The 17,866-nt window shown below is 36.7% G+C and overlaps 1 protein-coding gene across 3 annotated transcripts in view; it reads right to left on the bottom strand.

The window, feature by feature from the left end:
- Positions 1-9,700: 9,700 nt before the first annotated feature.
- The window catches only part of ZNF148 (zinc finger protein 148), a 48,338-nt gene continuing 40,172 nt past the window's right edge, over positions 9,701-17,866 (bottom strand). For all 3 annotated transcript variants that reach the window (XM_058195009.1, XM_058195019.1, XM_058195001.1), the window contains one exon: positions 9,701-17,132. In XM_058195009.1, coding sequence (XP_058050992.1) covers positions 15,528-17,132 — 1,605 coding nt within the window. In that variant the 3' untranslated portion in view covers positions 9,701-15,527. The remainder of the gene's footprint in view (positions 17,133-17,866) is intronic.

The raw sequence follows: 17,866 nt of genomic DNA, 5'->3' as shown, positions 1-17,866 counted from the left end.
GACAGGAACAGCCAAAGGGTCAGATGTGGCCTGGGGCAGTAAAATGCCCAGGTTCAAGGGGGTAAAATGCCCAGGCTCAAGGGGGTTCTTTTCCTCCAAATGAGCTCTTCTTCTTGCCATTAATCAAGGCAGTTTGTTTCCTTCTCCTGCCTCCCTTTCTCTAGAGTCAGTTCACATCAGTGGTCAGATGGAAGTTGAGGCAAAAGAGATTAAGGCAATTGGAGGCTCTGTTCCTTCTCATTGCTGGCAAGCTTGAAGAATGCAGATAAGCAGTCAGCAAGATGAATGGCAGGAATGTTGATGGCCCTTGGATTCCAAGATCTGGTCAACAACATAGATGGGATTGGAATATGGACGTATGGAGCATAAATATGATCCATTGAAAATATTCTTTTTTTTTTCTTTAGAAACCTGCCAAGAACATATCCTGAAACTGAAAAACTCACAAAATAAAGAGCAGTTTAAGAAAAGAAAATAAAGACCTCAGCCAGCCCATGAAAGGGTTTGAACAGCACCAGACACAACATGACTTACAAGCTCTTCCTTGCCTATGAGCAATCTGTGGCTGTGTTTCTATGACGTGCTAAACCAAAAAGGTCATTTAATCTGCAAGGGCATCACCATTTTACTTCCTGTTGCCTGTGTATTTTTTAAATAAATTTTGTGGCTGACTGTGTTTTCCAAGCTAACTTACCCTTCTGAATTTCTGAAAAAACAGGGCTTTTGCTCAAGGTTGTTTTTTTAAAAAAGATTACAAACTTAATTCTGAAAGAGTTTGCTTTCAGCTAAAGAAGTACACATGAGCATGGATAAATAGCATTACATGCAGACTCATTTGTGAAGGATAATTCCATCAGACATTAAAACCAGACAGTTAGAAAAAGGACTGACTCCCAACAATATCAATAGACAAAGGAACAGAGCCAGATTAATAACCAGGGAGGGCATATTTAAAAAAAAAACATAACACAGGAACTAAACAACCAAACACCATGAATGGTCACTCATATCTCACAGCATAAGTCATTCAAATACATTATTAATAAGCTACAGAACATACTGGACAATGACACTGCACTGTCTCAGGCATTGGGTGGTGGGCCCAAACTTGTATAGACACAACCACTCAACTTGAAGCAGATTCTCACAAACAGCAAGAAACAACAGGACAAAATGGGAGCCAGACTCTGCAACAAATTCCGGATATTGACTTTGTCTCCACATCTACAACAACAGCATTATCACAGGCCCCAACAAGCCTATAAGATTAGAGATGTTTCTCCTCCAATAAGATTTGCCCCTCTGGATTTTACTTAGGATAAACAGGAGAAATTTTGAGCAAAAGAAATAAGACACAAGGTTAGCATCAAAATCAGATAAGGTAATGTCTAAGCATTCCAACCTCTCAGGAATCTCCATAGTGACTGTTTTATAAAATTGGAACTTTTAACAGCATCATCAAGTGAGAAACTGTTGAACTCAACGACACTTCAAATGTTCAGGCAATCTCAGCAAATGCAGTAGGTTTTAACACATTACAACTGTTAATTAATAAAGGATTTCTAATCTGTCTCCTATGTAACCTGTATCTGCATAACCAACCTTTCCCATCTCATTCTACTCCTACTTCAATCTAACCACTCCAGGCATCTAAGGTGTGATGTGAGCTGCAGATCGCAGAAGCTCATCTTTTTAACAAACATTGTTAGTCAGAAAAGATACTATCAGAGTCCAGATTTCATAGGTGGAAAACCAAGTTTCTTCAGTTTGGAACAAATGTACGGCATTTGTACTAAAATAAAAGACAGTGAAATCCAATTGACTCTGTCTGCTGAAGACAATTGACAGAAGAGATTTCCCTCTTTCTACTACACATTCTTCACCCTTAAAATCTATTTCTGAAGGCTTGAGGGGAAGGGGGGGGGGGAAGGAAATGAAGTTATCATGCTGTATTGGATATCACCAGACTTGTTCCAGACAGTCCTATTCCTTAGAGAGAGAAGAAGAAAATTGTAATGATGGACTTGCATTAGTAGAAATAATCAATGGAAATATTTCATGAAGATTCTGAAAGAATTATTAAAGGATACAAACAGTTTATATAGCCACCATTCTATGTCATGTAACATCTACCTAATCAAATCCCTGGGAATACCATAACTGAATTCTTGCATTCAGCTTCACAGACCATCTTCTTAAAACCACTGCAGGAGAAAACATTGTTTCAGCCTCTTCTGGTAGTATAAGATACAAATCCAAAGACAGTACTTCTACTATGGTACTATTTGGTCAAAGAATGTTACTCTACTACTATTTTGTTGTTATATTCTTTGTATGGTATCATCTAGGCCCATGGCTGTTTGAAAAGGATGGCTATGACAGGCCCTTCATCCCAATGGCTTATGATCAAGGCTGACAATTCTAAAGTTGTGGCCTCTACAGCTACTTCAAATCACACTGATCTATTTTTAGGCTCAGAATGAGCCACACAGTTTCCTGTTACTTTGAGACTCAAAAGAAACAAAAGCTGTAGTGTAAGTCAGTGGTCCCCAATCTTTCTGGCTTGGTGGACCAGGGGGAGGGGGGATGGTTCTCTGTGTGAGTGGTAGGTGCCTGTGGGAGTGCCCACTGCTCACGCAAATAGAGCTTCACGTGAGTGCCTGCCACTCATGCAAGTAGAGCTGCGCCTGCACACTCACCTGCCGCTTATGCGTCCTAATTCCGAACATGCCTTGGCCTGGTAGTGGGCTGGGACCCGGGGTTGGGGACCCCCTGATGTAAGCCTTAAAGTAGGCTTAATTCATATAAACATGTAATGCTCCTCCCAATTCCTGATGGAGAAAATGGTAAATTCCAGTTGAATGTGTGCTGTGGCCTGGACCACTTGTTCTCATCCTACTAACTGCAGCTCAATTGTCTTTTCTTAAACAGTGGCATATGCTGATAGAAGAAAATATTTGTCACTCAGGGTTGAGCTGTGGGGTCCTTAGTGTTCTCTTAGCTACAACCAAGTTACAATCAACCACCAAGCTCAGAGAGCACCACGGACCCCATTGTGACACGTAGCCACAGTTATCAAAAAGTTACTTATTTCTGATCTAATAGAAAATACTATAACCACGAATACTTGGTAAAATTGCAGTTGGAATTTTTTTAGAGTGTAAAACAAGTCACCGGTAATGTCCTGTGCTTCCTTTGTTCCTGTGAGAATCCAATTGTATTAAAAGAAAACGGTTGCTTTTCCAAGTTGTATGGTAGGTTAAGCTGCAATTCATAGCCTACACTTTCCCCACATTTTAAGGTGGTTTCCATTATCCCTTACACATCACCACATGAGGACGATAAAATGCATGTAGAATTCTATGTACTTGTTTTTCCCAAATTTACTTCTCTCCAGTGAACATTTATGCTCCGTCCCTTTGTAACACAATAGTCACGAGTGTGACTGCTGCTGTATTATCCACTTATTTTTATTCAATGTATTGTACACTTGTGTTTTTTTTTAATATTAGAATTCTGGAACCACAACATACCAACTTGTTGTAAATATGTAGCATTTTCTTTGATTTAAACAATGAATGTTATTTGGTCATCCTGAATGTAAAATATAGAAACATATTACTGATGATAAAGTAGCCGGTAAGGATGACAGTCAGTTGTGCAAGCTAAACTCTGCTTATGCAATAAAAACTTAGCTCTTCCCTCCTCACTTCAGCCTATCAGGCAACTCTCAAAAACTACTTTGAAGCACTGAGGAACCTTCCCTTCCCCCCCACCCATTTTTGAGAGTACATGTAGAAAGGAACAAGACTCTTCCTATTGCACTCACAATTGGATTTTACTGCATTAACTCTCCTTCAACACAGGAATCTGATTTATCAGGAAGACGTGTTTATGGCAGATGATGTAGAATATAGTACAGAATATAGAATGTAATACACAGTGCTTATAGACTGCCAACGTCTATGCTGAGAATGATAAATGTCTCTTAATCTCCAAATGTGAAAAGTGCAAAGCACCAAACTGTTTCTAAAACTACAGCTCCACGACTTTGAGGCTCTCTTAATTTTTAGTATTAAAAACAAAATGTAAGAAAATAGCATGGCAGATGGATGAAACATTGTGCTCTCAGACTGGTGCATGAGGGTATGGGCCCAGGGGTCAGCAACCTGTGGCTCTGGAGTTACATGTGGCTCTTTCATCCCTTTGCTGCAGCTCCCTGTTGCCAGTCGGCTCCAAAAATTGATAGGGGTTTCAGTTAAAATAGGTAGAGGAAAAAGGACGCCACGCTAGGAGGAGACTCTATGGTGGGGGAACTGGACTTCCAATCAGCTCCAGAATTGAATGGGGGGCTTCTGGTTAGGACTTTTGTGGCTCTTTGCGTGTTTAAGGTTGCCGACACCTGGTATGGGGAAATATGATGTTCTGACCCCTGGTATGGGGGAATATGATCAGCAATGTGTATTGCTGATGCTAAAGCCAAACAAAAAACAAAAAACAAGGCACTATGAAACATACTTAGATTAACACTTCGAATTTATTTATTTATTGCTCAGATTAACCGCATTCCCAGGGAGATCAAAACACATGATTAAAGATGTTATCTAGATTCTCTATGAAACGGAAATGAATGGTGCAAAAGAGCCCAAATACTTGAGTAGCATCTGACTCAGCCACTTCATTATATGGTTCAAGTTTACATTATTTCCATGTCATGCATAATATATAGCATATCTCCATAGGGATTCAGATGATTATTATAGAACACTTAGTATGAATTTGAGTTATCAGAAAAAAATAATATATGACGAGCACACGGATATGATAGGAATTAGGAAGTCCTGTGAGACACAATTCTTCTAATATATTGCTGTTAATCCTAAATTACCACTGAAATGTTTTATAATGTTTGCAACATGAGTTGGTTAATGTGATGGTATATGGGATTTTCTGCAGCATCAGCATTAAATTTCAATCTAGAAAATTTGACTGTAAGGGGGAAAAGCATAGTATTTACCTTTCTTTTTTTAAAAAAAGGAAAATCTATCCCACAGTGCACAGCAACAATGAATTTCTGTATGGTATCTTGGTGGCACCCAACTGAATTCAACCCAGTTAATTTATAATTTGCAATTCATGCTGTAATATGCAAATTGGCATATATTTATAAAGACTTTGTACAGGTGTCTGTGGAGACACTCAATCATCAAGGTCATGGCTGTCCCCAAGGTGCTTTTACTAAAAGGCAACTGGACTTTTTTTGTTGTTTCTTTGAAAATGAAACATCATGTCATTTCTCATGCAAAAAGCTTCATCAGTTCTAACTGATTCCCCAGTGGGGAATCAGTTAGAGCTGATGAAGCTTCTTGCATGAGACCTTCCACATTGGTCCACCCAGGAGTGAAATCCAGCAGGTTCTGACAGGTTCTGGAGAACCGGTAGCAGAAATTTTAAGTAGTTAGGAGAACCGGCAAAAACCACCTCGTTGGCCCCAGAGTGGGGTGGGAATGGAGATTTTGCAATATCCTTCCCCCAGGAGTGGGGAGGGAATGGGGATTTTGCAGTATCCTTCCCCTGCAACTCCCACCAAGCCACGCCCACAGAACTGGTAGTAAAAAAAAATGGATTTCACCACTGGGTCCACCACTTATTCTTCAGTCAGAACTGAAGACATTTCTTGGATGAGAAGTGAAATGTTTTGAAAGAAAAAAACCCAAGAAAATCCAGTTGCCTTTTGGCAAAAGCACCTTTGAGACATCTGTGTTTATGACTGTTACCCTAAACAATTCTTGTTTTGTAATGTTTGATTGAAAAAAATAAATCTTCCATACATACAGTTTTTGAAGTCCTATCTTACAATTTTTCAAAAACTGAGGAAGAAGGATCAACATCATTTGTAACTTTATCGTCTAGAATATAACTTAGTAAAAAGAACTAGAATATTAACATTAGTATTAAAAGCATGCTGTTGTTAAATATTAAGACTACCTGTAAGAAAACATGCAAAATAAGATACTTTTAAAAATATTAATATAACAATGAACATTTTATTTTCCTGGGCTCCAAGATCACTGCAAATGGGGACTGCAGCCAAGAAATTAAAAGACGCTTGCTCCTGGGGAGGAAAGCTATGGCAAATCTAGACAGCATACTAAAAAGCAGAGACATCACCCTGCCAACAAAAGTGTGTATAATCAAGGCTATGGTTTTCCCATTTGCAATGTATGGGTGTGAAAGTTGGACCTTAAGAAAGGCTGAGTGCCAAAGAATTGAGGCCTTTGAACTATGGTGCTGGAGAAGACTCCTGTGAGTCCTTTGGACTGCAAGGCGATTAAACCGGTCAGTCCTAGAGGAGATCACCCCTGACTGCTCTTTAGAAGGCCAGATCCTGAAAATGAAACTCAAATACTTTGGCCACCTAATGAGAAGGAAGGACTCACTGGAGAAGAGCCTAATGCTGGGAAAGATTGAGGGCAAAAGAAGAACGGGACGACAGAGATTAAGATGGCTGGGTAGAGTCACTGAAACAGTAGGCGTGAGCTTAAATGGACTCCAGAGGATGGTAGAGGACAGGAAAGCCTGGAGGAATGTTGTCCATGGGGTTGCGATGGGTCAGACATGACTTCACAACTAACAACAAACAACGAAAAAGTATGGTATAGTAACTATGCTAACTAAGCTGCGAAATACAGTTAAGTATCTAAAGCTTAGCCATACTAGCCCATAACTAAATATTTAAACTCTAAATAGTCTTTATAGGAATCAAAATATTAATTTATATAAATACAGTGAATATTTATATCAATGGAAGATTAAAATTTAGATCATCTATGTCATAATGATTTTCCACTGAGCAACCATCTCTTGCTGGAAGTCAGTTCCTGGAAATTATACATGCTGCAGTGCAAAATATAGCAACTGTATATATTGTTATGGGATCATAGTCTAGGTCTTATAAACAAAGAGAGGCTTAAGATGTATGGGGGATAGCAGCATTTCATATTTCCTCCTGAATTAACAATGAAAACCATGTTCAGGAAATTTAATTTTTCCAGATTGCAGGAACCTCCATGTCCCAGATACATAAGGTTTTATTTTCCCTCTAAAACAGTTAAACTAACAGGCAGAAACTTTATTTTGGTCATTGACCAATAAAAGTACATTCAATAAAACAAAACAATGCAGAACTATCCCCTAACAACAAGAACTATTAGCAACAATTTGTGGTTGAAGTTTACACATAATGCAGCAATTTTTGCTACTTTTAGAGAGCTAAATTTATTTAGATGATTTAACAAATACTGTAGTTATTAGAGTGCCCAGGAAATTTAAATATACTTGAAGGGAGGATATCACACCAAGCAAGAGTCAGGCTTTCTAGTTTTAGTAACTTTACTAGATCTAAATACTTCTAATTACATAAGATGTGCCACAGGTCTGTCCACCTACAGTAGTCAACGGTAAGATTTGAAAGCCTATTTAGATCAGCCATATTCATCATTTCAACACAGCAGGGAAAGCAGGTAGGAGGAAAAGAGGTCTAGGAAACCTGATTTTATCATCAGGGATTGTTTCCAAACAGACTGAAATCTGTCCTCCAAAGGCAGATGAACTGTGCCCAGAGAGAAAATGATAGTTTCATTTAGCCAGTCATTTAGTATAGATATCTATGGTCCAGCCTGTCCTATTAGCAACGCCAGTGACTAAGATGAGACATCTGGATTTGATCTTCAAAATTTAGTTTCAATTTGCTCAGTGGGCTAAACCCAGCTGTTCGCTACAGAGCATCTGTCCCAGTGTTTTTACTATAAATAATATACAACTTTTTTTGTTTACAAGATGGCAAATGCATTCCTTTGAGCATTTTAGGCAATATAGGAATATGAAAACCCATCCCTAGATACTAAAGGATTATTTACCTACTTAATTGCCTGTTTGTGCACTAGACATGCTCTCCTAGCAAAATTCAGGATTTTGATCTTTTGATAGGAATTTTCAATTTATCCTCTTGAAGAATGTGAGAACCTTCAATGCTCTTCTGAGACCTGTATTAGTCCTAAATAATATAACCACAAAGGAACACAGTGGCTCATGAAGTTAGGATGCTGGGCTGACAATTGGCAGTTCTGCATTCAAGACCCGATTACCACCATGGGCTAGGATCAGCTCCCATCACACTCCTGGTGACACAGCAGTTTGAAAATGGGCGACTGCAAATATAGATGAATACCACCTCAGTGGGTAATGAAAGATGATCCCAAATATGTGTTCTCCAGGCAATAGTGATGCCACTATATTAGTCCTAAATAATATAACCACATAGGAATGTGGTCGCTCCTGAGTTTAGGACACTGGGCTGAAAATTGGGAGTTCTGTGTTCAAGACCCGGTTGCCACCATGGGCGAAGATGAGCTGCTCCTATCACATGCTCTAGCTCCTGCCGACATAGCAGTTTGAAAGTGGGTGACCACAAGTAAATAGATAGTGGGTGACCACAAGTAAATAGATAGGTACTACCTCAGTGAGCAACGAAAGATGCTCCCAACTAGGCATCTTCCAGGCAACAGTGATGCCACAGGCTGATCCTTTCAGCACTTTGGTGCTCCCGACATGGAAGTATAGTAGAGCATATAATTATGTCATCTGTATACATTATAATAGATTTCTCATTCAATTTAGGAGGATGAACGTCCAAATTGGTTAGGTAATTTGCCAAGTCATTTATGTAAACAATCAAGGGGCTAATGTAAATCCCTGTTTAACTCTCTTTTGTTTTTGGTAGAGTGGATGTTAAATTACCTTGGGGACATAGCTGGTTTATGGTATGACACTGCTTTTATCCACCCTCCTCTTCACCTCACCCACAGATTCTTCCTAACTAAGTTAGTTCTTTCCTAACTAAGCAATCCGACACCTCTGGTCACCAGCAGGACCGAGTTGAAAAGCTGGTGACAGACAGGAGGCGGGGATAATGAGAATTCAGATTTCAGCAGACCCGGTCCAATCGCAAGCGAGAAGAGGAAACCCAGACCTGATGGCCGTTTCCCCCGACATGGAGAATATTTTCTATACTAACCCTCTATTTCTACAAGTAGTTCTGGCCAAATTATCAGAAAGTACTTGCTGTTACTTAGTCTGCTACTATTGGATGGAATTGACAAAAAATATAATACAAAGTTTGGCTGTAATACAACCTTAATCTGAGCTAAGAGGAAGATTAATGGAAAAAAGAGCAAAACAGTATTTGTCTATAATATCTATCCAGTTCTAAGAGTAACAAATTCTTTTTTATTTCTTTAGTGGCTATATTTAAGGAATCAATTTTTTTAAAATATGCTCATTATTTTATTTGTTAAAGCACAAAGAAAAAAGAAAAAGCAAACATAAATGAAGCAAAAACTGAAAGCATGACATCATTAGGAGTGAATTACATGAATGAAATGACACTTGTGATCATTTATTCTGAGAGGGAGGGAGGGAGGGAGGGAGAGAGAGAGAGAGAGAGAGAGAGAGAGAGAGAGGGAGAGAGAGAGAGAGAGACCATGAAAGCGTGGCACTTTCTTCAAGAATTGCAAAATGTATGTTTTGGGAAATTGAATTATTATACAAGAGTGCTCACTAATATTTCTTTTGTTTCTTACAACAACCTGCATTTTTCCAATAAGCAACCCACCATATGTGCACAATCACCACAGAAACACACAGTCATCACAAAATTCCTGATATTCCAGGAATCCTGCATCACCTAATTTATTTCAAATACAAAATAATTACACAAATTTATAGATTCAAGGTTTATACAAAATGGTCTGTATTATTTATACATATTTTTAAATTCAAACTGGGAATTTAATTGGTTTTGATGAAATCATAAGTAACAGTAAAACAGATTTGTTATTGTATGCTAATACTGTGTTAACATTAAAATAGATACTCATTGATATTAGAGGGGATTTTATGAACTGAAAGTTAAAGGATGCATATGATTTCAGGAAAACAAATACTGTAACAGAAAATGCATTCCAGTAGAATTCTGTTCTTTCCTTGAGTCCAAGCATAGCATTCTTTAATGAGCTGTACAATAAAACTTTATGCTTTCTTCCAAAGTTAGCCTATTTCTGGACCCATTTATAGACCACGCAGCATGGTTCACTGAGTGCCCTCTAAAATTAAAGTTGGATTTATTTGAATACCAGGATTCTTTTCCCAACACTGTTAAAATAAAGACAAAACTACACAGACAAAAACCAGTATAGTTTCCAACAACAAAATTTTCCCAAATACTGTTGCAAAAATTCCTTCTACTGAAATGATTTGCTACAATAATAAAAAGCATACATTACATATAAAAAGATACCAGTGTACTAAAAGTGACAGAAGTGAACTAGCAAATCCTTCAAAGCACATATTATATAAATGACTAGCATTTAAAAACATTTCCTCCTATAAAATGTAGGTCATTTACATTTATAAATCTTTACCCCCACTGAAACGAGTTTTCAAATAATTCTGTTATTCAACTTTGTACAGCTTGAAACCACAGTTCAAACTTAGTTTCTATTTGACTTTTTTTATTTCTTTCACTTGAATTAAATAAAGCTCATCTCATCAGCTGATAATTCCTATAGCAAAAAGCAATTTTATAAAAATAAACCATGACTCAATGCTCAACTGCAGTGTACAATATGAACAGAACTATTTCCTTATATTGCACAAATCTGATTTAGAGAGATGCATATTCATTTTTTCAATCGGCACAGAAATGGTGTGGGAGAAAAGTCTTTTCTTCCTTCAAGGACACTGATATTGGGGTAGTCTTCATCCTCTTACAGAAGTGCAATTGAGCCATTAGTTTCATAATGAATGTGTGTGGCAGGTGCAACACAGATCTAAACTCTGTTCTTCCTGCAACTCCGATTGTGCTGTGTAAACAACATTATGCTTCAAACAGAAAAAAATGTCAGATTTATTGATTAAAAACATTAACTTAAACAAAACTACTGAATTCCCCAAACAGTTTTTGGAACTATCCTTATGCTACTTGTACAGTTAGCATGGTTAGGCATTATTGCTTACATACAGTACATCATATGCCTCCTGATATAAAGCAGTACTATGATCTGTTTATATACAAGGTTCTTTTTTTTCCTTTTTAGTTTAAAAACAAGCTGTAAAAACATTACATACTTTACAGACAATACAAATTCCCACATTGGTACTCAAGTCTAACAAATGGAATGCATAACATTAATAAAACATCATAAAGGAAGACTGACAGTAAGTCCTTGATTGTCAAGACACATTTATATTTTATATATAAACTCTTAACTGTGCAGAATCAAAAGATTCAATCATAGGTACATCCTTATTTAATAACTCATATTTACAGAACAATATTGCATAAAAAAATAAAATAAACATTTACATATTTCTATTTTTTCATGTACTGGGGTAAAGAATGCAAGAAACAACTCTGAGAAAATTGCTTGCTTCAATTTGTGTCGACTACCAAAAGAACTCTCTCTCTCTTTTAATTATTATTGAAAAGAAAAACAATGATTTCTATATGTATAGCCAAACCAATTAGAAAACTTCCCTGAAACAAATTAATTGAAAAATAATGGAAGCTAAATTTAACATAATGCTGTTTTCATTCATTGTAATACTTCCTCAGGACATCCTCCTTGCACGCAAAAAGAATAGTTAAAAGTCCTGCATACCTAAAAACATGCATGAACAGAAATTAAAAGCATTTCAAAAAGTTGCAAGGCTTCTGTTGAGCAGAATTTAAGAAAATATAAACATAGTTTTTATTAATAATTTCATCAATTGGAAAAATTACATGAGGTTTTACCAAATGAAATACCCAGATCACAAACACATTTCTGTTTTCTAAATTTCTGAACTATATTCTAATATCTATATCTCCCTGCAACTTGAGTAAGAATTTCTACCCGACAAAATTTTAGGTTGCAAATTTACAAATACAAAGCAAGTTAATACTGAAATATTCAAGCAGGCTGATCTTGGATCCACTCTGGATCTTCTTCAAATATTCATGAAACATATTACACACATCATTAAAAATAATCTGAGGAAACATCGAACATATATTGTATGTATCCAAGTGGAGCTATTTCTGAAGATAATCCCAAAACTATGGAAATAAAATCCAAAAGCTATCATTAAAACGTATTAATTCACACTATTGATTTGAATCCCCCTTTAAAATCACAAAATAAATAAAGAAAAAAAGCAAGCATATGACATTATACTGTATTTCATTCATTTTGTCCACAGTCTCTTAGTTTGCAACACTTACACAAATTCTCTGCAATATGCTTGGCTAAAGTTACAGTCATAGTTTTAGCTCTACTGCATGACTTTGCACCACTCAAGAGAAACAAGGGAAAAACCAGCTGGGGAATTATCAGATATTCCACAGAAATTACAAAAACATTTTAGGTTTCAACAAATCACTTGTTCTCTTGAAATATTGTGGCAACCTGCTTTACCTTGGAATCTATATTAAAAGTTTTAGACCAATTTCAGAAAATGCAAGAAAAGTGATCTAACATAAATGAAAAACAAATCATTCTAACTATTCTTCAAACATGTAGCACACTGCAGTTCATCATGTTGTTTCTCTTTAAATAAATCATACTTGGTAAATTATACAGCCTGAGTCATTGAGCACCCCCCCCCAAATGATAAGGTAGCTATTTCAGTTCTAAATCAAAAACCAATTCCTTCATTTACATTTTTTTTTAAAAAAGAAAGACTCTGAGATCCAGCATATATCCAAATATGATCTACTGAAGGACTAAGACAATAAGAATTTTTAAAATTAAGCAGTATATTTCCATTAAAAGCTGACACCAAAGGATAGTCAACCCGAAGTGTAAATATACTGTTGAATTTAACATAATTTTAGGACCTTAGCTAAAATGTCCTAAATAAAATGCAATAAAAATTTATTCTAGCAAAATATAGTTTTAGTAGTACTATCTCACAATGTACTGTGGGCATGAAATAGACCTGTGAAATTACCTCATCCTAGTTAATTTAGAAAGCTGCTTTTAGGTAAAAAGTAATTTGGGATCTTACATTATTTTTATGGACAGGATGACAAACAACAAAGCTAAATGCTTCTATTCATACATGAGGTATTTCATGCCTACTCCTTCTATGCCGTTTTGGGTTTAAACATTTCTTGCTAAAGCACCCTTTCTCCAATTAGGGAATGCTGCAGATTTAAGAATGCTACGGAGTAACTTCCCTCAATGCATCTCAAGAAGCCATCATAATCAAGCACTCTGATGTTTGTAGCCATGCACATAAAGCACTTCGGATGTCTGCTAGAGTTCATTCTGTGCCTCCCTTTACAATATTCATTTTTTCATATTGGGTATGTTTGTATGAAGTAAACACCTACATTTTGTTAAAGCCTTCACTCTACACACCTAGGGTTCCTCCTATCCGCAAACGGCTTCAACATTTTTAGCTTTTTATTCCAGCTACTGAACATGTCTGCATTGTTTTAATTGCCAATTTTGCTTACCTCACTGGAACATAATCTATTGTTAACTAAATAAACACGGGAACACTGAGATATTGTGCTGGAAATGCTTAGTTAAAATTAACATGTTATTGGGGCTGAGATACAACTAGCAAACGGAAAAACAGAAGATTAATTCTTTAGAAGTATTTGTGTATAACTGCATCATTATTGCAGTTGTTTAATCAGGTATTTATTGTGTAGAGGAAAATGGGATGCATTCGCCTAATTGTGACTGAAAGGAATGCACAGTGAATATTGAGACTATGAATCTACGAAGATTCACAAGTAGATTTAAAGAGATTACCTTGCCATCCAGAACTCTCAGGTAAATACTATGATGGCCTTGATATTCTAATAAAGAAATAGGAGAAGGAAAACTGCCAATGGGATGGATAGGAAGCTATGTTTAATCAAAAATCACAATTACTCTGGATTTTTTTCTTAACCAAATTTTTAGGGTTTGTGAGAGACAATATAGCAAGGAATATATCTTAAAATAGTATGTGCCCCCTTCTTCCCTATCTGAATGATTTTTATTTGGGAAAAAGAAGCACTCAGCTTTTCAGTAATACTACCTAAAGTTTTCTATTAATGGATACATAGAATAGAATTCATGAAAAGAATAAAATATTTTTTCTATTATAGACTGAAATAAAAATCATTTTTTCAGTTTTAAAAAGTAAAACCAGGCCATTTTAAAAAGTGTATATAGAATTGTTGCAGCACACTGTTTAACTGAGGATAATTTACAGCGAAAATGGGAAAGGGATAAAATTTACACTTTATTATGTATGAAATATATTAAAACAGGGACTGTATAGCTTTCTGCCACTGACACTGTTCACCAGCCCAGGCTGGCAAAACTACAGTGAAATTGCTCATTCAGATTAAGAGGTGCAGCAAGAATAACTGCTTTAGAGAAAGTTTACAGTATCTAACAAGCTGAAGTGCAGAGAGTTTCTGGGTAAGCAAATCTAATTTTGTGGATGTTAAGGCATCCCCTTTATTTTCATTGTTAATTTTTTTAAAAATTCTACAATGTGAGGTGAAAATAATGCTGGATAATGAGCCTAAATCTCAAAAATATTTTTTGAATTTTTTTTTAAAAGGAGAAATATGAGGAAGGATCTAAGTGCTCTAATGTTAATTATTGCAAATTTGTAGGATGAAATACAGTTAAATTTTAAATCCTGGAGTTTTATCATTTATATAACATTACAAAACTGGGAACACAGACTGCAAAGCATTTAGCTAAATCTAACCATCTCATTAACTGTCATCACTGGTAAAAATTAATTAAAATTTAAATGCATGAATAGGACTTAGCTTTTAAATAACTTTTAATTAATCAAACATTTAAATAGGAAAATGTGTCTAGCAAACATCATTGTTTTCATTAAAGTGTATTAAAGGAAACCAATAAAAGGGTAATTATGTGGATTTAACAGAGATTTTTTAAAAATAACCCCTTTCCCCTCCCAATGCTTTGTAGCTTCTAGCTACAATCTCCTGACATTTAAACTTTTGGATTTGTACAGCTTATTCATATTCCCTGATGAAGTGCAATAACTAGACTAATTAGGAAATGCAATATGAATAATTTCATAATGATCATTCTCTCCCAAATAATCAAAGTTAACCAAACTAGGAATTTATTAAGGGAGAGATATCATAACTGGATTTTTTTTTTTTTGGTTTGCTTCGTTTTTTAAAATCAATCTCAACACAGCAAATTCCTGATCTCAAAAAAAGGAAACAGCCATCTGCCTTTTCAGTGGGCACCCACTTATAAGGCAATTCAAAAAGAATGACAGTTAATTAAAAAAGTAATTATTAATATGCTGTACCAGCTTACTTTTTCATTATAACACAAGGCCTTCAATCTGTATAGAAGCCATCTTATACAGAAGACACTCATTCTCAACAGACCTGTGGTAAAGTGCCAATGTTATTTCTACAGGTTTTCTTAGCCAAATGTTTGGCCTGTTGTTGCATCAGGTGATGAGTTCATCCCTGCCCGAGCATCATTTACATTCACCAAAGGAAATTCTGGGAAATCAGCACTTGCCCCCGGTCCCCGCAGGTTCACTTGTCCATTAGCAGTATTAAACTGAGATGATAATCCAGCTCTTGTTCCATGATACTGAGCCCTGAAAGGTTGCTCAAACGAGCCTATCTGATACGCTTGATGGACAGGCTGTGCCTCTGCCTTCTTCTGAGAGGTCACTTGTTCCAAGAAGTCCTGGGTGGAGGAAGATGAAGAGTGATTTGGCTCATCACCTGAAAAGGGAAAAGAGTGCTGGGAATCGCCAACTATAAGTCCAAAGTGAGACTTGTCTGGAGTTGTTCTCAGGGGAGAGTTCATTCCCGATCGGAAACTGTTAACAGGTATAGATGCATAGACCTGTTTGTCAATAGCAGAGAATGCTGGTTGCCCTGTAAGAGTCTGGTTGTCATTCACAAAATTAAGGCTGGAGTTATTCAAATAGGCATCATTTTGGCTCGTCCTGTCCAAAGCTTGCTGCAAAAACTTGGAATATTCCTGTAACATACTGGCTTTATCAGAGGAGGAGCCTTGAGAACTTGTCCCAACATTTTCCGTTTGGGTAACCTCTGAGACTTCAGAAGAATTTATGGATATGCTGGAAGTCACTTCAGTATCAGCCACGTTGAAAGCAATTTCATGCTGGCCGTTGGCTTTATGGGAATAATGGTCTAAAAGAGTCTGAAGTACCTCATCTGGAATGACACTTTTGTCATGGTTTCCTTTAATCTCCACATTCAGTGCTGATGTATCCAATATCGAAGCTGTGCTACCTTCATCTATCACGCTTGCAACAGCTGCTTGGGTGACCGATGGCTGTGAAGCAATAGTGCCAACATTCAAAGCATATTCTCTGCTGTTACTATTAGCCGCTTGGAGATACCGCCTCTTTTTTAAAAACTGCATTGCGTCATCATAGTTTGTGCTGCTGTGGACGGGTTTACTGGGACCTTCCTGTAAAGAATCAACTTGGTCAATATCAGCGTTGCCTTCAGCATCCAATAAGCCTTGTTTGTCCACAAGATCGAAGGCGTATTTTGAAACTTTGCTGTCTTCATAAGAAGCTAGGGATGAAATGGTCTGACTCTGCTCTAGTGGCTGCTTGAGGGTTCTTTTACTGTTAACTTTTTTGAGCACTAGTTTAGGTGGGTGTATTTCTCCAGAATTTGCTTCCTGTAAATGCCCTCCAGTGGCAGAAGAATGGGGCATCTCAACTGCATATTCTGCCACCATATATTCATCCTTTATTTTAGTACTGCCAGCATACAATGGCAAGAAATCATTCTTATCTTTCTTATGTTCAGACTTGTCTGTCCCAGTTTCTTTATCCATCCCAGAAGATTTCAATTTCTCAGTTTTTTGCCTCTTCTTTTTTGGCAAAGAACAGTCTTTCAAAGATATAGGGAAGCCTTGATCATCATCAGGAGCCAAAAGGCCAACTTTGGTGGCACTTCTATTGGGTTTCTTGTCACGGTTTTCGTGGCACATACGTTTGTGTTTCAGTACACGATCAGTCCTTGAGAAGAACTACGGGGAACATGTTTGGATTAGAGAAGAAAAAAGAAACAAGCTTTTGGCCAATTTATTTTTTGACATGGGAATGTCTTCATTAGTCATTTTGCTAAAATGATAATTTTAAAAACTCCAGAAAGGCATTACAGACAGAAATTACAATGTGAAACCCCACATGTCAAAAGATATGGCTCAGAATTATTGTTAAAACAATTTAAGTTATTACAAAATTCAACCCTTTAATTCGGTTCAACAATACTGATTTGTCTCAGCTTCTCTGCTCTCGTTTTTTCTTAAGTTCTTATGGTTCCTTAAAGGTTTATGTTTTTCCTTGTTGACTGATCAGTCAACCCAGGTTCAAGTAAAGGTTTTGAAAAATTAAAAGTACAAATAACATAATAAGAAATATGCTCCTCTTCTACAAGACACATGTTAGTTAATATCACCTACTATAATACAGTTTGTCCTTTCTTACCAATGGTAATTGGGACTGGAACTCTATCACTAAGCAACACATATATAAGGGCCATGCCTATTTACATGTGGCCATGCCTATTTACAATGGTGGTTCCATGCAGTTGCAGTGCCCCGTGATTACCAACAGCTTCCCCATTGATTTTGCTTGTGGAAAGCTGGCAATGAAAGTCACAAATGTTAATCACATGACCACATGATATTGTGATGGCCACAACTACAAAAATCCCTTTTAAATGCCCCTCATTCAGCAGTATTAAAATTTTGAAGAGTCA

This window comes from Ahaetulla prasina, chromosome 1 (genome assembly GCF_028640845.1).
Source record: "Ahaetulla prasina isolate Xishuangbanna chromosome 1, ASM2864084v1, whole genome shotgun sequence".
Classification (NCBI taxonomy): Eukaryota; Metazoa; Chordata; class Lepidosauria; order Squamata; family Colubridae; genus Ahaetulla; species Ahaetulla prasina.
This window is presented reverse-complemented; position numbering and strand designations above follow the sequence as displayed.